Here is a 23,139-nt window from a genome sequence, read left to right on the forward strand (position 1 = left end):
GTACTGGAGACATTGTTTACTTTCACACACACTACCCAAAAAGTCTTAATCCCACATCCTTATATAACTAAACACACGACGCTTGTTAAAAACTAAAGTCAAAACACTCTTTAGCAAAGTGCTGGCCCTGGTTCTGTTTTCACTCCGGGAAGCCTGGTAGCTACACAAGAACTCTGTTATGATTCAGAGGGGGGATTAGGTAGAGAAACATTTACAGGATATTAATTCAGATTCCTGCAACTCTCCCCCCTCCCCATGTCATCTCAATCTCCAGATTCTCTCCTAACTGGAGATACTGCAGGAGGGCTATGGAGCCCGACAGACACTTCACTGTTGCTGTGGAAAGACTCATTCACAGCAGAGCAACGAAAATCAGCTCTTATTATGGATATCCAGTGGCACACGTGTGCAAATCAGACAAGGGAGTGAGTGTGTGAGTGTGTGTGTGTGTGTGTGTGTGTGTGTGCGTGCTCCCACCTCATGCCACTGTACTGTACTGTGATTTTCAACATGTACAGAACCACACACACGTATCGCTTGATAACGGGTTCAATTTACATTTTACTTCCAAAAAAAGGAATACATCCATAAAAGGGGGGGTGGGGACGATGAGAACACCACATTTCTTGAACAATGATTTCTACAATGGTACCTACGATTAACAATTCAATTGAGATTTAAACAGCAGTTTCCTTTCTCCTGCTCACAGACACCTGTCTTACAGTATTAACAGGATTGGATGGTGGGGGTGTTTTTTTTTTTTTTTGAAGGTAACATTTCTCAAGGTTAGGCCCAAAATGGGAACAGTAAGTTTATCATACACAGTGTGAGTTTATAATACACAGCAATTTTATATTCTACTGTCTGTTCTTTCTTGTTTTAATGACATAGTATAATGCAATGGATGGAAGGGGGAGAGAGAGAGAGAGAGAGAGAGAGAGAGAGAGAGAGAGAGAGAGAGAGAGAGAGAGAACATTACTAACACTAGAATAATTACATTTGTATGTTATACATGTACAGCAAACTAACTGCTTTACAAAAAAAAGCTAAATAATACAATTTATCATCACATGTATTTACAGTGTAGTAAATATACCTGTCAAATTTTACACAAAAAATATTTACAAAAGGTGAACGTACTGCATTAAAAAAAAAGAAAAAAAAAAGTGTGGTCAGCGCTCAAAAGGTGACTGCTTGCGGCAAAGTCTTGTTTTGCATAACCTCAGGCAAGACGTGCCGAATTTGAGTTCATTAAAACCTAGAAACTAAGTCTGTGACTGCAGTTACGAGTAGTGCAATACTAGGCCCTACACCAAGATGCGGGATGGATTTGCCTGTCCTGATACTGAAAGCAGGGGGGGTGGTCTTATTAAACCACATGAAGGGGCGAGCGAGTAAAGCATTCTCCTTCCCAAGATGACATCGAGGTGACAGAACTCACCTCGGAGACAGAACACGACACCGAATAATGGAGAAACGCATTGATCAGGAGTTCTCAAGAAGAAGTGAGAAAAAAGTTTTGTTTTTTTTGTTTTTTAATTGGTTCATTCTAGTTTGGGGTCACATAAAGTTTAAAATAAGTTGTGTCTACAAAACACACCGCTTCAGGTGAATTGCTAATTATTTCCACGCTGAAATTGAACAGGTCTGTTAACAGATCTGCTTCAACGCTTACTCGGAATCAGTCACTCCTCACCTGGGCCCCACATGTTAGACCTGCTTCGGCCTCTTTTAAATACTATACAGACGAGAAGACGCTTACATGAATAACACTAGATTTGCTTAACACTAATATAATACTTTGCCCAATTGTCCTATATTTATTTATTTTACAATTCAAATACAAGGTAAAATCTCTGTAAACAAAACTAACTCTTTTGTTGAACATTATATTAAACACTGGTCCATTCCCATTTTGTTTTACCCTGTGGGCTAATGATTTATTTATTTTAATTAACACCACGGCACCAAATATAGAAATAACACAACCCCTTTTTGTACATTTATGACAGCACTAAGCCGGTCTGCCATTAAACCGGGCACCAGTGTTACACTCTGGCTAACTGCAGTCATAATATCCAAAATCAATTCAGAAAGTTGCGTCTTTTTAATTCATGTGTTATAATAAACCCATCACTTGTGCCCGGTATTGTTTTAAAACAGAACTGTGACTGCCGGATATTTGTTAAGCTGCAGTTCCGTACAGGCAGCCGTGTCTGACGCAGGGTTTCTTTTGCGGCAGAATTCGCCGAGTTTCGCATCGTTTCAGTCACACCATACCGCCTCTGAACAGCCAGGCGGAAACCTCAGCAAAACCAGAATCGGTTCTGGCTGATGCAGTCTGATGTCGAACTACACTTGCAAGTAGATTGCGTTTCAATGAAGTAAGGAGTTTCTATAAACAAACAAACAAACAAAAAACAAAAGTCCACAATACCCTGTTACTCTATTACTCTACACCGGCCATGTTTAAATAGGGTCTCTAATTTCGCTAACCTGAACGCTACCCTTACAATGATCCTCAGGGAAACCTTCATGCTACTCAATACTAATACAGAGGATCCTGAAATCTGTACTTTTTTTGTGTGAAATTCTACATTATTTTGGCAAATTGTTTGCATATTATGATTGTATCCATTGTTTTCGTACTGGACGACTGTAAACAAATTAAACGTTTTTTTTAATGTTTTTTTTTTTTTTTTAATCAATAAAATAAAGGCATTTTAATATTTACAAGTTCACGTTATTATTCCTAGTGTCTTGTCATAAGTCGATCTTTGCGAAATAATGCTAACGAAAAAAAGAAGTTCTTCAACCTGACTATTCTACTATACCGGGAAATTGCAATCTAGCTGTAGAATATTGGTTATTGTATAGTTCTTTATATTTTTTATTTTAATACCATTATAGGATGCATTTCATTCCGTGGAACACAAGTCACTCTACAAACCCTACCTGTCCTGACTATCCAAAGCAAGGCTTACTTATCTACAAATTACACACATTTCAAAATTCGCATTTTGAAAACCCTGATGAAGCCACACAATGGGCAGAAGAACCTATATTTATCTTATTATAATTTTTTTTTAATATATAAAAGGTTTTCTTCTGATTTAACTAGTATAAAGTGAATGCACAAGGGGTCATTTTGCGCTACACTTTGAAACGATTTAAATATGTGATATAACTTCTAACAACCAGAAAAGCCCTCGCATATCTCTTCTCCTGCAACCAGGCTCGGGGTCAACTCCTGCTGTTCAATTCCAATGCCTTTATAAAATCAATTCCCAATTCCTTCACCGTGCGAAGCTCATTTTAACAGAATGCTGCGGATTGCAATTTCCATCAGCGATCTGTTGGAACTGATTAAATGTGACTAGGAATTGGATCTGAAAAAGGAACTGGAAATGGAATTGACCCCGCTTACAACGTGTAGGACCTTAGTGTTCCTAAATCAACAGAGATCTGCCACGCCCACAACTTGTGATATTGTCTTCTGCTTTGTACGGCAGAACCCTTAACTTTGCAGCAAGTTCCACAAAACATACACCACCAGCTATTTTAATTTAATGCTGAAGGCCTGCCATATATATATATATATATATATATATCTTTTTTCTTGATTTTCACTTAAAGTTCAATCTCCAAACCGTACCTGTGGTTAACCTGCTTATCTTACAGTCCAAAACATTAAACAAAACGTGTGTTCATGAGGCTACTTCTTGCCGATCTCTTAGCTCTCCTCCTCCTCATTGTATTTTCACTTCAGCAAGGAGAATGCACACCCCAGGAGGGTCAGGCCTTCTCCTGTTACTCCACTGTGTCCCACCATAAAGAAAGCCACTTTGCCGTTTTAAAAAAAGGGTGCAAATATTTTCAATTTTCTTTTCCTTTTTTTCTTAACACTTTTTTCGTTATTATAAAAAGGCAAAAATGATAGAAGCAACAAAAAAAGAACTAACGAATGGCTTCCTTTTTTTTTTTTTTTTTAAAGACATCTGCTGCAGTGCTAAGAATTTCAGTGTTTTCTTCCAGCTTAAAAAAAAAAGTGACATTTTATTACCTAAATTGATATACTTTAACTAAAACCTTCTTTTTCTTCTAGAATGCTTCGGAAACACTGGCTGTCTTTAAAAAAAAAAAATACAAATAATAATATTAACAACAACAATAATAATAATAATAATAATAATAATAATAATAATAATAATAATAAAAAAACGGCTTTAAATTCAGGCAGTTCTTCAATAATGTTGATCGTCAGGCAACTTGGCTGACTTGACGGGAGAAATAATAAAATAAAAAACAACCCACGAACGAACAAAAACCGAAAGTGCATCTGGAGGTGTAATAACACTTGTTCACACAATCTTCTTAACGCTGGGGCGCTTGAAACTCCCGGCGCTACGTTGCTTCTGGACTTGGCTTGCGGACCCGTGCCTCGTCCGCCCGCTGTTCGTGTGCCCGGTAGATGGAGAAAGCTCCACGTTTTCCTTGTCGATTCCTGTTGACGGGAAACACATGTTACACATACATCTCTATGCAATAGCGCCCCCCTCTTGCACATAGCTGTATTAAGCTGAGTTAAAGAGTAACTGTGAACTGGACTACATGGTTTTGGAATCCCAGCTCCCTTTTTGGAAATCGATAGTTTTCTATGAATGAATCCTTTGCAGTTTTGTTTAATTTGTGCTGTTCCTCAAACGAGGCTGACTCAGCCTGACCTAAACCAGCTTTACCTGGAATTTGAATAAATCCCCTTTAACATCTTCAAAACGGATGGGGTATTAGAAATTGGATTTAAACACAATTCTTAGTATTCTCACAAATCCATTAGCATCTTGAGAAAGTATCGGGGGAAGACCAATTCACTTCCTGTGCATCAGGTATTAGGACCCCCGTCTGAACCTCACACTCAGCCAATGAGGACCCAATGGGGTCTGTTTCACAGGAAGTCACCTTATTGTGTGGAGGCGGGATGAACAGGCTTCACTGCACTCAAAGTGAAATCAAATGTCTGATAAACTAAATCTACAACAATATCACAAAGGCCTTTATGTGAGAAGGGATTGGTTATTCCCCTCTTAATTTACGATGGCTCCTGTGCAGTAAATATGGTTCGAAAAACTACATTAAAAAACACCACCCAGTCACAACAAATCACAATAAAAAGCCATACAAACAAACGCCACCAGATGGCACTGCAGACACATGCGGATGGCTAGCAGAGGCTGACCTCCCAATGCTGCATAATAAACCTGGAACTAGCATCTCCCCTCAGATAAACATCAATAAACAGTGCTGTAAAACATCAAGAATCTCACTGAGCCCCACTCGTCAGCACTGCTCGGATGGAACAGCTAGACACAAACACTTGGTGTGGTTTGCTAGAGGTAAAAAGGTTAAATCAAAGGAGTTTCTCTCAATTTAACACCATTCACTGTTATTTTCTGGAATCAGAAAATAAAGCACGCCTTTTGCTGCATTAATAGTATTGCACTCGTTGCAACGTGGAGAACAATGGAAGCTGCAAACCAATACTACTGGAGTACTGATGGAACGGGAGAGAAACCAGCAATCAACAAACTGACACGGAAAGACAAACACGCTACAGCAGGGTTCAGAAGTGAAAGCGACTCGACCATTGTCTTCTCTGTGCACACGTACGCACCCAACACCTGTTAATACCACGGTTAAGAAAGTGGAATTAGCCACGGGGCTGCAGAGGGGAGCCCCTCCCGGGTGCAAAGATTTTTCTTTTGCATTTGCAAACTGAAGAGGAAACAGACTCACTCAGTGAACCACAAAAGGGAAAAAATACATTATTTTCTTCTGAACTGAACAGGAAGCCATGTCTCTGATTCTATTTGCATGCAGGCTCATCATGAAGCAGCAATATCTAACACAATTACCCCTAAACTAAATGCAGTTTGCATTCATGCTCATCTCCACTCCCCCAATCATAACATTTAATTAACAAGCACCAATCTTGGGACAAGGGAAGCCAAAATTATCTGGCTTTTTAGGGAACAGTACTCCCCATCTAAGCATCCAAGCATACAGGAATGGAAATAACAATAATAATAACTCCTATTGCATTAGCAGTTTCACCCATTCCAGGTTTTACCACCACCTTGGATTAGTGTATATATAGGTAACAAGCTCAGGTGTGTCTTACTAAACTTGTTGTAATAACAGGAATGGATCAAACTGCTGTGCAATGGGAGTCTTATTCCCATCCTCGGCATATGACATTTCTTACACATACATTATATATATATATATAAATTACTGTACCTGTATTTAAAAATGCATTATTCAAATTTCCCAGACATTTATCCCTCAAAAATATTTATGACTATGTTAAGTACAGTGCAGTGATTACAACTAACATAAAAGACCCTCTCTTAGACCCTTTTCATAGAGCACCGAGTGTCTTTCTATTTGCACCCAGCGCCCACAGATGCTGTTCACAGACATGAAAACGGTCAGGTCTGGGCTATTTCTAGGCATCCTGCATTTAGTAAAACCCTTCAAAGTGTCAGCAGCTTGTAGTTTCGGTTCATGCAAAGCACTTTTAAAGACGCAACATGCTTTTTAAAAGTCATGTGCAGGAACGTTATCTACGCCACACACAAAGAAAACAGGTACCAAAAAAAAAAAAAAAAAGAAAAATGATGGATCGCGCTGGACAATGTAACAAACTGTCCAATACTTTACTAGCTCAGTATTCTCTGTATTGTACACTCGTTAATATGTGCATGCAATGCTGCTGGCCCAGGTTTCATAAACTAGCAAAGCCGATTCATTTTATAATTCTCCCTATGTAGAGATTTCTTAAACTTTCACTGCTCTTTTCATGCACGTCAAGGCGTTTTGCAAAGCAAATCCATGTGGAAGCAGCGAGCAGAGACTGTAGAAGGCACACACTTCAGCCAGTATAAGCACAGCCACTGCAGAGTAATGTTTAGTTCCTCAGTTTCAATCAGTGCAAGTCTGGAACCACAGGCCAAACCGAAAAACACTCAGTCCAGAAGCCACAAGGTAAGAGTGCAGGGATGGAAATAAGACTCCTGTTGCATAGCAGTTTCACTCTTTCCAGGTTTTACTACGAGCTTGATTAGCCACAGTGTATCGGTAACACGCCCAGGTGTGTCTTATTAAACTCCTAGCAAAACCAGGAACGGATCAAGCTGCAATGGGAGCCTTATTCCCCCCCTGGAGCGAGTAAAAAACATGCTTTCAACACATCTTAGACAACAGATTTTCAACACATCTTTACATTAATATACATAACACTGTGTGTTTACAGCTTTTACTTCTGAAGTCTTTTTTATTTTTTTTACCAACAGTCAATGCAAACACAAGGAAGTGTTTTAAAATGGGTTGCATAAGATGGTGCTTGTCCAGCCAGGTGTGTGTCAGTACTGTCCCTGGGGGTCCAGACTTCTTAAATCATCAATTACTGTACGGAGAGCTTAACAAGCCATGACCTCGTGCAACTATGAAGAAAATAAAGAGAGTACCTGGATGGGGGGGTGGCTGCATGAAAACGGCAGATTTAGAGCAAGGCAGAGAAGCTTCACAGACAGAGTGAAAGAGGAAACAAAGTGAATGACCATGAGGAACAAAACAGAAAAACAAAGAGATGAGAAAAAGGGCAACATGGTTTAAAAAAAAAAGAAAAGTAACAAAAAACAATGTCATTGTTCATGAAAGCTAGAATCATTTCTTGTTGTGATAACATATATTTTAAATGTGCACGATGTTGTTGTACAAGTGTGTTGAAATAATTTTGCATCGATTTGGAGTATAGTGCGTTTGATTTTTTTGCTCATTCACACTGTTGATGCGGCCAGTGAAATGAAATTAGTACAGTGTTATCATTAACACTGCACTGCCACATGACAATTCATTTAAAAAATATTAATCCTGAACAAGAAATGATGCTAATAAACCAAGCTTGCATGTTCCATTTTTGTTCAACATTAGCAATATTATATATATATATATATATATATATATATATATATATATATATATATATATATATATATTAAACATTTAAAAAACAATATTTGGAAATTGTAGATTTCACTTTGATTTTTTTTTTAAATCCATTTTAAAAGGGAACTGTTTCCTTTTTATTAAATTAAATTAAATTTATTACTGTTATTAAATTTTGAGCTTTCGTAATATACAGTCTAGTTTAAAATAAAAAGAAGTAAAAATAAAAAGCAAATTAGAACAAATATCAAACCTATTACTATGCAACATAAAGAAAACATGAAAAACGTAAAAAAAAGTTACCACTAAAAACAGACTATAGGCTACTCAGGGCTCAATGGCCACTATAGCGCTATAGTTGTCATTTATACCAGGCATTTTCAGGGACACCACATCAGATGACCTCAACTGGGGGAATGTTGGGGATCGTCTATAAACTATACAGCTCAACCACAGCAGCACCAGCCCAGACGAGAGAGAGAGAGACCACAGACAAAAAAAAAACAACACAAAAACAGAAATTAAGAACAAAACGAAATGTTCAGGTCATACACAAACAAAATAAAAGATAAATAAAAGGTAGCAGGAGGACACAAAGAAAGAAATTTAAAAGTAGAAAAAAAACCAAAAAAAAAGCACGTACTGTACTTTTAATCAATCGCATTATCTAGAACACGGGTAGACAAATCCAGTCCTTGTGTGTGGCACACAGTCCGGGTTTAAGTCCCAGCCAGACCCTAAAAAAGTATTCAATGGATACAAATAAAAAAAAAAAACGAAGAGAGATTTACATATGTCAAACTTGACATGCATGCACAGTACAGACCAGTTATGTGCAGTACAACAGAAAAAGATTTATTCAGGATCTGGTTGGAACAAAAACCTGTGCTGTCTACAACACCCGAGGACCGGAGTTTGCTCAAACAGCGACCTGACTGAGATAAATGTTCCTTTAGCAGCCATGCACCGGATCTTTGTTCTTCCAGTTTAACATCATAAGTGTGTTTAGCGCCAAAGGGTAAAGGAAACAAGCCTGTTGGCATTCCCATCAAGTATAGCAGTAACCCTCACTCATGTGCGAGTGTGTGTTAATGACCAGGCACCTGGTGTTTGGTACGGTATGATAATGTGATGGCAAAACTCTCCATACAAAGTCATGTATAATTTTGCACGCTTGATGAATCCTCTGTGCCTGCCGTGAAACAGATGCAAGTCTAACTAATGTGCTTTAATTTTACAGTCTGTTAATGATTAGAGATTAAAGTCTCTCAGGGGGACGAGTGAAACAACAAGAAACAACAAGTTCTGATTGCAGATTTGGGGATGATAAAGAAAACACAGTTACTAGTAATATAGTCCAAGTTTATCCCTCAGCAAAATAAAAATGAAAAGTCATAATAATAATAATAATAATAATAATAATAATAATAATAATAATAATAATAATAATAATAATAATAATAATAATAATAAGCATTTTCCTTAATAGCACTGTCCTTTAAAAGAATGAGAGGCATCCGCAGTAACTGATTCCTGTGCTGTAGGTCACACAGTTTGAGTTACGACTGCTGGAGTGAATCTGGCCTACAGCACAGGAAGTGGATGTATATCAGGAAGCAACTTTTAACCCCTCATAAAAAACTTACAAAAATAGTCTCTGCCTTAATACGCCTCCATCAATGTATCCTGACATTGACACCAGCGCAACCTGCTTGCTTTGACTTTCTTCCCAGCTGTAAGCCGGCTGATTAAAACGAGTTACTAGAAGAACTAGCGCAGAGTGTGTGAACGAGCCCTCGCCCTCCTGACCTGGGGAATGCTGGGAAGTAGCGAGTGAGGTCATGGAATTGGAGAGGTTGAGGTTGGCCGTGATGCTGAGCTGGCTCTGCACAGGGGGGGGGTAGGGGGAGGTGGGCGTCCGCAGAGACTCCTCGCTCGTCTCCTCGTCGATGCCTGGCAGGTAGGTGTCGATCAACGCGTCCAGGAACTTCACGATGAGCTCCGCGTAGTCTGGAATCTGCGTTTGCTGATAAATCACAGAAAAAGAAACGGCTTTGAACAACTAACAGCGTTTGAAAAAAAATGTCATGCTGTAGAGATGTTATCATGAAACAAGACTGCTCAAACTTAACAGTACTATTAAGAAGCTGAATGAAAGGCTTGTTACTGTATATAGGATGTTAAACACGCAAGTCAATATTAAACAAATGTAAGTCATACCTTAGAGAAAGGACCAGCAAACCGCCATAACCCATTGAAACCAAAACCTGAAATTGAAATAAAAAATAACATAAATGGGGCACATTAACAAGCACACCTTCAAAGAGCACACCAGGATGAGCAATGTGAGAAGGCTACAGTGTGCTTGGACTGCACATTCATACCAGAGCATGTGAGCAAAAAAAAAAAATTACAAAACTACATCCAGAATATGATCTTGCGTGTCCACCGCAACAAGAGAAATTTAGGTTATTAATAAACCTTTTCAAAAATCAACAGAAAACAGCACTTAATACCAAACCTTACAAAACGATCTTCAGAACAAACAGGAAAACAGACAGGAAGGACGGCCACTGTGCTCATTCAATTCTATATTTGAACCCAATGCTCAGAGACTCTGGATCCATGAAATACAAAACCCTGCTGCCCGAGCTCTTACTTCATCAGCTTTGCAGCCACAGAATCATGATGGCTGTATGTTTTGCTCAGTAGCGTGCTGCATGCATACATCGTGCATTGAACAGATAGTTACTTTGTAGGTACGATGGCTGGTACTGTGGTGGGGACTCCTCATGGTACACTACGCTTTGCACAATTCCGTGGATGGGATTCAGGAGATTGGGGTCTTGGCACAGTGACAAGAGGGTATTTATCTTCGAGTCCAGCAGGTTGTGGCTGAAAAAACAAAACAAAAGAACACATACATAAAAAATGGTTTTAGAGTGGCTGCATTGAAAACACTGAATTGTACAACAAAAAAAACCCACAGCACTTTTTTTTTGGTTTTGTTTTCAATAGCCACAAGAGGTTCTAGTTTTATAAATAAATATGAATGTGTTGCTCATGTCTCATAGGGTTATTTATAGGATGGCAAACCTGCTTTAAGAGGGTGGCTCACAAATGATCATTACTGCACAGCACACCTACGGTTCATTTACACTTCTCTCTTCTGATCAACGCTGATAAACGCACTGGATTTTACCAGCGATTGACTGCAAATTCTTTTCAAACAGGCAGTTACCTCCCCCCCCCCCCCCCCCCCCCGGAGAGACAAAGCCGTTTCACTCCATCCTTTATGAACCAGATCGAGCTAAATCAGACACTTTAATCTTAAAATGACATCACTGTACGGGTGATGCCACCATCTGCAAACTGCAGATGCATTTTAGCTCCAAACCACTGCAACATATTGAAAGACAACATGAGCTCGTGTATGAGAGTATGGTATGGAACTACTGAGTGGTCCTTATGCCAAACATTTCACAACGGTCTGTTTAATATTCTATCATTTTTTTTTGTCTGACTTGCATGTTGCTTAATTAATCGTCACATGCGGTTCACGTTTATTTCCGTGCGTGTGCACGCAAGTGTATTTATACTCATGCTGAAATTACTTTGGTCGCTTCTCGAACATACACATTTAGAAAGTTCCCCTTCTATCTATGCATGGGTAATGATTACCAGATACATTTCGGTTATCTTGCTGGCCTTTCTGGGTCACGGTGCTCCAATACAACAGGCACTTACACAACTGGAAAGACTTTTGGGAAGACAACACTAGCTTCAGCTAAATATTCATAGAGGATCCTCTGGTCAAACTCGTCTGTAGTGTATTTTACCAATGTGGCCTGAAAGAGACAGAAAGAGAAAATGATTAAAGCCTGGATAGGGGGCACACGATCTCATGATGCACAGAGAAGCACTGCCACATGCTTGAACAATGTAGCTGGGAAGGAACTCAAGCATGTCTTGTAAACTACATGCATTGAGAAAAAGCATCCTATTCTTACAAGGACAGTGAGCAGCAGAGCCTGAGTTTTGGGGTCAGTCAGGACCTCCTCATCCAGAAGCACGTTGGACTCCGACACAGACACCTTCCGCAGGTGAGGATGCTGCTGAGAGGCGGCTATTCTTTGGGTCTCTGTGATGGGGAAAAGAACATGCAAGACAAGCACACTGTCAATGTGGCTCGTATTTAATAATCTGTAACACTGATTCTACTGCACTGCAATTAGGATGCCTGCACAGACAGAACCCTCTTAGCTTGTACATCATCTGCTCTTCACTCCAGAGTGCTCAGTCTCCATACATGCAGCACAGACCACCAGTAAAAAGAACCGCCCGTTTTATTTCTACAAGCCAGCAATATTCCTGAACCACTGCACCTAACCTTTATAGCTTTGGAATCAGAGGCACGACAGGCTGAGGCTGGGGTTTTTGAAACACAAAAAGCAGTTGTTTAATAGACGATGAAACGCTCACCTATTTCATAATCGTTTTCTGCTACTCTCCTCATTTTGGGAGGTGTGGTGATGCCAGATTCGATCTCTGGTCTCTTTGGTGCTTTAGTGTCTGAAATCAAGTGGTCAAAGCTCTTCCTAGTGCCTATAAAAAAAAAAAAAAGATGGGTTGTTTATTTTCAACGGACCACACAAAACATAGTAAAATGAAAACAGCATTTTTTTAAAACTTGAAATCTGCTTGCTTATATAAGTAAATATAACGGTTCTTACCGAGTAGCTTTTTAGTGTTTGCTTGGGACGGCTGGCCCATGTCCAGGCTCATGGACTTGCGGGTTCTGGGGCTGATCTGCCCCACGGTGGGATAGTTTGCAACCAGGTACCGGTCCGAGACTTTGGGAGAAGCCCAGGGCTGGCTCTCCCTTAGTGTCCTGGAAACACAGCACGGGCAAATCAGAAACACTGCATTCTTTATACTGTACCCCATTTCCATTTACACAACTGGAAGAACTTTATAAATACGTATAAACCCTGTGCAGTGTCTCCCAATTAAATCACGTTTTCTAAAGTACTCCCATAAAACATCCCGCAATACTTCCATTATGAAGCCTCTTCAGCCGTCTACTTTACCATGATGAAACCTGTGTGGGACACAGGCATGTTTCTGCCACTGCTAGCAGCAATATCAGGCGCTACTCACAACATTCCCAGGTATTCAGAGATACATTTTTCAGTCTGTTGTTACGTTTTAGACTGTAGTGCTTGGCAGGCCGGAACCATGTTTTCAGGTGCTGGAAAACATACGAACCTACAGCTGGGATCAGTGTGATGCAAAGAGTACGTATCCATGGAAATGTTCTCCATGGAAATGTCCGATAACAACAAGGACTTCCTGTGCTTGAGGCTGCAGCGGCTCCGTACTTCCTCCGACACAGTCAGCAGGGCTAAAAACAAACAAAAAAAAAAACGAGAAGCGGGCATTCGTTATTGGCGAGAGGCGGCATCAGTCAAGCTTAGAGAAACTGCTTTCTATCAACCAGGCACCAAGACACGAGAGACAGTGCATGCACTCGGCAGGACGTCCTGTGTGAGCAGAGCAAAGCGCCGTCACTTAAAATAAGTTTGCACCTGCTTATGGACTTGCATCAGATTATGATTATTATTTGTTTATTTAGCAGACGCCTTTATCCAAGGCGACTTACAGAGACTAGGGTGTGTGAACTATGCATCAGCTGCAGAGTCACTTACAACAGCGTCTCACCCGAAAGACGGAGCACAAGGAGGTTAAGTGACTTGCTCAGGGTCACACACAGTGAGTCAGTGAGTGAGCCGGGATATGAACCGGCGACCTCCTGGTTATAAACCCTTTTCTTTAACCACTGGACCACACCGCCTCCCCATAGATGTCAATTAACGTCAGTTAGTTTCATCCGACAAGGTCACAACATTTAACCAGTTATATCTGAGCTAATCTTTAATGAAGTCCTCTACCCCTGTTCCTGATGTTGCAAAAAAAGTTTTTTTCACAATCAAGAGCAAAAAGAAAAAAACATTAACTGAAGAATTACAGCGCTAAGGCAGACGCGTCCTCCGACATCCACGAGTTTGAACAGAGACTAAAAGAAACTGAATAAATGAACGTTTCCCATTGAGTTTATCAAGTGTATAAAAACAAACCAGACACAACCCTGCTCTGACCTCACTCACCCGCAAGGTAGGCCACGCTCTGCGTGTTCACCTCGAACTTGTCACAGTTCAGGTGCTTTCCCACGAGTGCAAGCAGAGTGTGGAGAATCCTCACCGTCCGGGCTACTGTGGTGGGGGAGGGATGTCGGTACCCTGGGAGCACACACAAGTAACATATGTAAAGCTCCGTCTCTTTATACTGCTCTTTGATTCACACATCAATAAAACAGTGAGATACTAAACACAATGAATTAGTGAAGGGTTCCTGATACAGGAAAGTATACTTGTTACTGTCAACGTAACCTTCCAATTGTGAAACATCAAGAGAGTCCTGTGCTTATATGAGACTGGATTTAAAAACATTAATGAACACATTTCAGGGAGGGGAATAAGACTCCTGTTGCAGAACAATTTCACCCATTCCAGGTTTAAATACAAGCGTTTCTTATTAAACTCATAGTAAAACCAGGAATGGATCAAACCACCATGCGAAATCGGGAGCTGTGATCAGTTGTGCGCTGCCACTCGGGGAATCTTTCCAGCTCTCTCACCTTTCAGCAGGTGTCCCACTAGTGCAAAATTGAAGTTAGAGTTAAAATTGAGGCCGACGAAATGATCCATCTGTTTGCAGTGCCATTCCAAAGGCTTCCTGATTTCCATGAACACCTCCTCTGGACTCTGGAATAAATCGGACAAGAGACAGGTAAACAAATGTGTCTTATAACTCCATAACCTCCTTAAATACCACACAGTGTCAAGCATCAGGCATCAACATACACATAGCATTGGGACTGCAGCCTGCTGTGCATCACTTGCAATGCTTTTTAATATACAGGGACCGGTGTGGGCAGTATTGGAAATGACAGAGGTTTCAGAACCAAGACGATTCCAGCAGTAAAGAGTTAATGACAAAAGTGGGCTTCAGCAGAATCTATATTCATAATGAACATACAACGCTTTCTTCCATTTTGTCATGCATTAGTCAAAACTGTATTAATAAACTACTTTGTATATCTGCACGTGTAGAAATTAACCACATCTTCAATACTTACCAAAAGCACAGGAAGCACACAGGACCAGTGCTCAGTGCACACAGCAGGAGATTAAAACGCACAGGCAGTGAATAGACACAAGAGGACAGGTACCTTGTCGTTGAACACTCGGAGGCTGTCCAATGTGTGCAGGTTCTGTTCCAGCAGGGCTGTCCCGGCAGAGTACAGGTTCACTTCGTCAAGCTGCAGGACTGCAATGGCCACCCAGAACAGGGCTTTGTGCATGGGGGAGTCCTGCAAGCGATAAAGGACAGACATCAGCGATTCAAAAACATGCATCCTGCCACACTGCAGTCAAGCTAATCATGCAACAGACGCTATACAGAAGCACTGGGTCCCCGGGGGTAATAAACTGGGGTTAACGGCAAGGGTTATTAATTCATTTATTAATGACGCATCAAATGACATTCTGGAGCTACAATAGGAAAATCAAGTTGTTTTCTATTCAATTTTACCCACCCACTATCGCTACGCCACACAGCACACTACGCCATACAATTCAAGCAACTGGACAACACACAAGGAGAAGGAATATTAAAATTTGACCTGCAGGGGTTGGGTGCACTTCTGTCTCCGTACCTTGTTGAGAAGTGGCTGCAGTTTAGTCAGTGCGATTACGGTGGCCTCAATTAAAACCTGGCTGTTGTAGTTGTCAGGACCCTTTAAGCAACTCTCCAGCCCCTGAGAGACCGAGAAGAAGACCGAGAAGATTAGCTTCCTTACACAAATCAATACGTACAGTCGTATCTTATGGTAGAAGAGTGTCTTCTCCTGAGCAAGAGATCCCACTAGAGGTTCTGTCATCAACCAGGCATGCTGGGATGCTAGACATGTTTCTGAGCTGGACTCCGGCCACCAGGGGGGTTTCAAACTGCGGAGGTTTTCAAAGTAAGCCAGGTTGTGATGACTGACACAGAAAACGATATAAAGGGAATCTGAACAGCCAGGAGAATACATTAGTTAAGGTAATCTCATTTCCATACCAAGTTGGTCTTTAAGAGCCCATGGGCTGGAGACTTAATGCCCTGTAACATTTTTCAGAATAAAACATGAAGTTTTATCCAATTACAGTCCATGTGTTTCTCATGAATACGCAATGACTGGGAGGCAGTCCATTTATCCAGCCACAATGCTATGGGTTTAAAAACAACTCAGTTACAGGAAGGAGCAGTTCTGAGTAGTTTCTTGCTTGTGGTATACACTTAAAGTGATTTTATTTTCTCTGAACATTTGCCGAAAGCCCACTTCCTATGTAGCAGGTACTAGGAGCCCTCTGTGCAAGATACAGACAGAGTGGGAAGTTCAAGTGGGGTCACCGATAGCAGCACCTGCACTGCAGGAAATGGGCTTGTTCCGCTGGGGCCTGAGTGAAAGTGTAAATGAAAAACAGACTTTTCAGGCCATTCCGCTAGTGAGAAAGTGAGAGAGGTAAGAACTTGTTTAAAATTTAAGGATTTCTCAAAACCGGCCCGTGGCACACCCTTTTCTCCAGCACATCTTGTCCTGCGTACAGATGTCTTTCACTGAGCATAGGGCACAATTCTAAAGCAATGCAAAAACAAGCAACACTTTTTTTTTGATAGTACAGGTATACTATAGTACTGTAAGTTCCATGTTTTTGTGTGATTTCCAATAAGCTGATATGTGGTGTGAAGGGCATCAGTTATTATAAGAGCCAGTATCAGCTCTCATCCAAACTGCCCTTTTACACAATAATAGACATCCTACCCTCAACGCACTGACTTCATTGATTTCATATGTTCAATTGAGTGAGTGCACACTCAGGGGTGGAGTGCGCACTCAGGGGTGGAGTGCCCGCTCACCTTGCTGAGAATGCGGATGATCTGTTTGATCTGCCCATGGGACACCCTCTTGCTGATACAGCCGAAGACCACCAGGGCTCTAGGCTGCAGGGATGGGTTGTACTGGAATGCAAATCTGTTCACAGAGAGAAGCACGTCCACAAGGTTAACAGACTGGAGCATTGCGCTTGACAGAATTAAACGCAGGTGGGTGGAAATCTTTCACTTCATGCTCATAGTCAGATGTTATATGAACATTCAGGCGTGGAGCAAGTTCGTCACAATAAAAGGGATCTGTTTAGATAGAGCTGAAGAAATTATTTATTGTAGTTCCAAAAAGACAAAATACAACTGCAGCATATTAAACCAAACATGGATTTAAAAAGATCACACGACTGATATATATATACAGTATATATATATATATATATATATATATATATATACACACACACACACACGCACACACACATAGGAAATTTATACATACTTTTGTGCTAACTCTGTCCACTGGTCCAACCATTTGCACGTCGGAATGTCCCTCATACAAGCCTGAGCAAAGAAAAAACGACAATGTTAATTCCTTAATGTCGTGCATTGGCTTTGTAGAGATCCCCACCCCCCACCCCCCCCCCGTGGGTTTCCAGTGCCCCCCCCTCACCTCCATGATCTCCAGCAGGGCCTCAGTGACAGTCTCCAGCGAGGTCAGAGCGAAGGTCTCCCTCTCGTAGGACCCCGGAGAGAACGAGCGGTCCCGATAGCTCGAGCGGAAAGCGATGACAGCAGCCGACTTCACTTTACTGATCCCGAAAAGCAGGTAGAACTTGGGAAGAGAAAACTCAGTCAGGCTGAGCCTCAGGACTTGCTTGGTCTCCTCTGGAAGATAAAACACACAAAAAGAAGCGATCAGTTGTTTAAAAGAAGAAAAAAAAAAAAAAACACTTACATTTTAGATGAAACTTTTTTAACCCTGGCACTGTGCTGTCCGGTACGGCTACAATCAGGGCTGGGGTCCTTTTTTTTCAATTCCAATTCCATTTCAAATGCCTTTTTAAAATCAATTTCCATTTTAATCATTGGAATTGAAAAAAAAAAGTTCACCCTATCCCTGATTGTAGCTATACCAACAGCACAGTACCAATCGCTTCAAATAAAGCTCAACTAGCCAGCGGATTCCTCTTGGCGAGCGAGCGAGCGAGGGAGGCTCACCGCTGAAGTTGAGCTGTGAACAGGTGCAGAGGGAGTGGATGATGTTGATGACCAGGCCGTGCGTGGAAGCGCGGAGAGACAGCGGGCCGGTGGCCACGAGCAGGGTGACCACGTGAAAGAGGTAGGGCAGGTGGGCAGCCACGTCCAGGGAGTTGTTGAAGGACAGCATGAGCATGTAGCGGGCGAGGATGGCAATGTCGTCCCACATGAGGTGCTGCTCCAGCGTGGGTGTGGGGGACAGGCAGGTCTTATCGATGATCTTGCACATGCGCCCGATCACCTGTGGGGGGGAAAACAGCAAGAGGACAGATGAACTCCGGGGCAATCCTCTCCTTCCAGTTTCTATATTCATAGATTTTTTTAATGTCCATTCGCTGCATCGGAGTAAAGCCTTTCAGTGCGATTCTCGTTTTGATTTAGCATTCTCTTAGCTTTAATCCCCTTTGTCCTCCGTCGATTATCTGTCTGATCAAGATTTTTACGGCTTGTGTGACAGTACATGTATTTGCTCCAGTGCCTGTGTGCAGCTATATAAATGAAATCATTCTTGCTGTGGTAGCTCAGGTTTCAAGACAACTCTGATGAATCCCATTTTACATAGATGTCCCCACGTTAAGAATCTCCTGGTTTGGCTCACAGTAGTAAAAGACCACTTTTAGAACTGGTTTCACTACTGTATGTATTTCCTAAACTCAATCTCCTGAATACAAACACCAGCACTCTATAAGAGCCCTTTTCATATAGCGGCTTTCGGACCAGTTCCTCCAAAGCGCTGGAGTTATACTAGCAGGTTTGACTGTAAAAAAAGGACAGGAAACAAAGAAACTCTGTCACTAGACACAACCACAGCTGGTATGACCTCAGCAGCTTACACAGACAGCCGGACGCAAACCAAACGATAACCAAGTTGCTACAAGGATGGAACACCAGAATTCAAATAGAACGCTAGGGTAAGAACAGATAAAAGACCTCACGTCTTTAGTGCCTGCTTCAGGGTTAAAAACATCCAGCTCTCACCTTGCTAGAAACCAGCTTTACATTTCCTGAAGCCAAAGCCACAGCTGTGTCAGCCATCACTTCTGCTTTGATGGATCCCAGCCCTCCTGTCGCACTGGTCTTGATGAAGCTGTCCAGCACCACATCCAGCAAGTCTGTGATCTGTGGAAGGAAGGAAGACAGCAATATCCAGACTGTGTAGCACATCAGCCTTTCACATGCATATCTCATTGTTAAAACAGCTTTCCACCCACCCCCAACAAAAAACAAAACATTTTTATACAAAAGAAATTACAAGCTGCAGTCAAAGTCTTTGGTAAGGTGGTTTTGTTCACAGGACACATTTTTGACTTAGAAATGCGGTTTCTTTGGTTCTCACCAACCTGTATATGTCCTCCTATCAGATGTGTGGTTAAAACAGTTTTAAAAAAAAGTTCAGTCAAAGTGCTCTAAAAATGATAAGCGCACCACTATCCTGTAGATAAAAAAAAAAGCACACTATTAACGATGCCAGTAAACGGACAAAGAGTGTCAAGGAACAGCCCCCCCCCCCACTCAAAACAATCTTCAGTCTTAAAATCTGCACTGCAACCCTGGTTCTTGTACCTGTCCAAGGCTGCCCCAGATCTTGGCCTGAATGGAAGGGTACATCTGCTTCTCGTTGATGGTCATTGTGATCAGCTTGTCCAGAATGGCAGTGACTCTCTGACGCTTGGCGTCATCGTTGTGCTTACAGAACCGCACAAGGTTTAAGAGCCAGGGCGTCATGTACTCCAGACAGAGATGCTTCAGTTCAATACCTAAACCAAGACACAACCGATGCATCAAGCCAGCATCCTCAGCTACCCGGGACAAAGCAATAGCCAGGATATTCCTAGAGCCCCTTTGCTTTGAAACAGTCAGGAGACACTAAATCACATTCACAGTGCTTGCTGTTTGCTCTGCTGTGCACTACATACTGTTGCAAATGTATTTTCAAACTGCTGTCTGCTTTTGTGTAAATGCAAGTCCCTCTCAATCCTCGTGATTGTTTAAACAGAGATAACTAATCAAGGCGAACCGATTCATAGTGAGAATGCTTTTACACTGAAGGAGTGTTTTGCTAAACAGGAAGGACCTGAACTTCAATGAGGAACTACCGAAAGAGATTAACAAAAGATAACGGCCTGGTAAACTATGAACAGCACCCAGTGCAGGATGCAATGAAAACAGAGCAATCCTGTTCATTTGAGAGCGGCACCACAGCAATATCCAGGGGACAACTCATGCAAACCGAAACAAATGAACATGGAAAAACAGCATGCAATACATTTAACAAACCACAAATAAACAAAGTCAGACATTTCATTAAGGGCTTGTAAGCTTTCCTGAGCTGTTTTTTATTTTTTACTTTAGAATTGTAATTCCTTGTAATGTGTTAAAAGCAATTTGGAGTGAACAGCTCAGGTAATCTAGCCAACAGAGTTGAATGCTTTCAGTCAGAAACAGCAAAGACTGACCATATTGGAGGATATACCAGGGATAGAAATCAGACTCCTATTGCATAGCAGTTTCACCCATTCCAGATTTTACTACCAGCTGGATTCGTCCCAGTGTATAGGTAACAAGCTCAGGTGCGTCTTACTAAACTCATAGTAAGACCAGGAATGGATCAGACTGCTATGTAATGGGTCTGATCTCCAGCCCTGTACATGACGATGCTGAGTGTGGCCTGGTGGCACACAGCTACTCACTGGACTTGCTGAAGCCCGAGATGCACTCCTCCAGGAACTCCAGGGTCAGGTGGGGCTCGTTGGCAGCCAAGGTCTTGCTGATGGATACGATGAACAGGGTGTTGTTGGCAGGGATACACAGACCTGACGTCTCCAGCAGCTGCCCCTCAATCTTCAGGTTGAAGGTGCAGGTTAAGGCACACAGGAGGTTATAGGCAGCAGACCTGGGGCGTAACAACATCATTTTTAACAGGGTGGATGACACAGCATCAAGGTACTCTGATTTGCACTAATCTACCTGGCTTACAAAGTGAGAAACCAGTCTTCAAATCACAAAAGCAGAACTAGAGAAACATTTGTGGCTGTTTTTCCAGAGCCACATATCTTGGACCACTTGATGTTGTTTGAGGTAAATCCAAGATTAGTTCTAAATCAGGGTCCGTGGTGGTGTCATTTTTTTATTTGCTTTAGCAGGGCCTGCATATGCTGCGTTCAATCAAAGTAGCTGGTGAAAAAGTAACAAGTGCTGCCGGATATTAATTGAGAAACAAACACGTACCGTAAACTTGGGTCTGAACTGCCCAGGTTGAGCAGTGCAATGTTGAGCAGAGTTCCCGGGACGTCCTTGGGCCGGATTTTGGTGTGCTGCGGGATGGAGTCGGGCTGAGACAGCTCCCAGCGCGTGCGGATGTGGATGATGGACTGGACGATGGCCTCACACTCCTGGTGCATGAACGTCAGAGGGGTGCCTTGGTTGGCGATGGTCAGGGTGAACTGGTTCTCGTCCACCAGGCAGATCTCCTCTATCTCTGAGGCGTAGTAGATATCATTCAGGAACACCGACTGCCCCAGGACACGGGTGCGCTCTGCGGAGGTCACCTGCACTGCTGTGGAGCCAACCTGGGAAAAGAAAAATCGAATGAAAATCACAGGGAGGTCAGGAAACGGGGCCTAGATCCAACCAAAGAATCAGGAAACTTCTCTTTTATCAAGAGCACACAGTCAAAGATGCACATGGCTAATTTAAATAGCACACACCACCCCCCCCGAATGGAGCCACGTACCTTGATGGAGACCTTGGTGTCCTTGTGGGCGAGCTTGAGGGCATTGTGGAACACCTTGAGGTCCTCTTCCAGCGCCAGTGTGGCGGCGGGCAGCTTCTGCTGCTCGGGCTCTACGTGCTCCGCCAGCTTGCCTGGGGAGTCGATGAAGTTGAGCTTCTTGCTGCCCTTGAGCCCCGTGAGAAGCCTCTCGTGGTACTTGGTGTACTCCCGCACCCACGAGTTGCAGTTGTAGATGTAGACGGCGGCCACGTTCTCGTAGGCGAAGCCCGGGAACACCACAAACCACTTGGAGAGGAAGTCGGTCTTGAAGCGGTTGCTGGGCCCCGCATGGGTCAGGTCCACCACGATCTCGTACGGCTTGGCGTAGTACGGCTTCAGGGTGAGCAGGACGTGGTAAATGAGCAGGTCCCCGTTGATCTGGCCCGTCTTAAACCTGCAGGAGGGAAGAGAGAGCGTGCACGGGAATGAAACCATCACCATCACCATCATCATCATCATCATCATCATCTCGCCTGATTTTTAAATACAGAAACAAAGACAACTTATATGTATTTATTATTTACTTTACTAATTAAAGAATTGCTTTAATTCCTTTTCATAAAAATCATCATATTCATTTGTACAATACAATACACAATGCAATTCACATTTCTATAGCGAAGATAAAAGCTAGTTCGTAAAAATAAATCAGTAGTCCGAAGCTTTGATCATCTTGAAATCACTTTGTCTTAGATTTAGGCTCACTACTGCAATCCGTTTTTTTTCTTCTGCAAATCATTTTTAATCTAGTTTTTTAGTTAGGAAAAAAAAACAAAAAAAACATTTGAGAGATTGCAATTGGTCTCCTCTCCAGATGAATGGGGAGTGGTAACCCATATAAAAGGGAGTCGTGTGGACAAGAGGGAAGCACAGAGAACAAACTGCCTTGGAAAGGCTTGGGAAAGAAGTCACCAATTCTACGACTTCTCCAATCATTCAGCCAATAGGGTCATTTATCCCGGTGCAAAGCTTAGATCTGTGTCAAGCATCTCAATACAATGGGAAGTGGCAACCCATATAAAATAACCAAACCTGAACAGGTACTGCACATCGGACCAGCAAGCATTGCTCACATGCAGTTATGGGCTACAAAAACAAAACTACTGGAATGC

General features: G+C 42.1%; 1 protein-coding gene across 13 annotated transcripts in view; it reads right to left on the reverse strand.

The window, feature by feature from the left end:
* Positions 1-541: 541 nt before the first annotated feature.
* Positions 542-23,139, reverse strand: part of LOC117429835 (neurofibromin) — a 69,462-nt gene continuing 46,864 nt past the window's right edge. For 3 of the 13 annotated variants that reach the window (XM_058997880.1, XM_058997883.1, XM_058997882.1), the window contains 24 exons: positions 21,989-22,421; positions 21,484-21,824; positions 20,946-21,148; positions 19,819-20,012; positions 19,234-19,374; positions 18,217-18,496; positions 17,669-17,883; positions 17,498-17,559; positions 17,029-17,143; positions 15,752-15,886; positions 15,299-15,439; positions 14,705-14,831; positions 14,175-14,306; positions 13,276-13,411; positions 12,741-12,898; positions 12,490-12,612; positions 12,018-12,148; positions 11,755-11,855; positions 10,760-10,902; positions 10,228-10,274; positions 9,817-10,033; positions 8,379-8,444; positions 7,527-7,580; positions 542-4,504 (listed from right to left, as the gene is read on the reverse strand). In XM_058997880.1, the coding sequence (XP_058853863.1) occupies positions 4,362-4,504; positions 7,527-7,580; positions 8,379-8,444; positions 9,817-10,033; positions 10,228-10,274; positions 10,760-10,902; positions 11,755-11,855; positions 12,018-12,148; positions 12,490-12,612; positions 12,741-12,898; positions 13,276-13,411; positions 14,175-14,306; positions 14,705-14,831; positions 15,299-15,439; positions 15,752-15,886; positions 17,029-17,143; positions 17,498-17,559; positions 17,669-17,883; positions 18,217-18,496; positions 19,234-19,374; positions 19,819-20,012; positions 20,946-21,148; positions 21,484-21,824; positions 21,989-22,421 (3,838 nt within the window). In that variant the 3' untranslated portion in view covers positions 542-4,361. Of the gene's footprint in view, positions 4,505-7,526; positions 7,581-8,310; positions 8,445-8,650; positions 8,745-9,816; positions 10,034-10,227; positions 10,275-10,759; positions 10,903-11,754; positions 11,856-12,017; positions 12,149-12,489; positions 12,613-12,740; positions 12,899-13,275; positions 13,412-14,174; positions 14,307-14,704; positions 14,832-15,298; positions 15,440-15,751; positions 15,887-17,028; positions 17,144-17,497; positions 17,560-17,668; positions 17,884-18,216; positions 18,497-19,233; positions 19,375-19,818; positions 20,013-20,945; positions 21,149-21,483; positions 21,825-21,988; positions 22,422-23,139 lie in introns of those variants that run through there. The other 10 variants (XM_034049699.3, XM_034049705.3, XM_034049704.3 and 7 more) reach the window with 7 other exon arrangements.

This window comes from Acipenser ruthenus, chromosome 24, assembly GCF_902713425.1.
Source record: "Acipenser ruthenus chromosome 24, fAciRut3.2 maternal haplotype, whole genome shotgun sequence".
In the NCBI taxonomy this organism is placed as follows: domain Eukaryota; kingdom Metazoa; phylum Chordata; class Actinopteri; order Acipenseriformes; family Acipenseridae; genus Acipenser; species Acipenser ruthenus.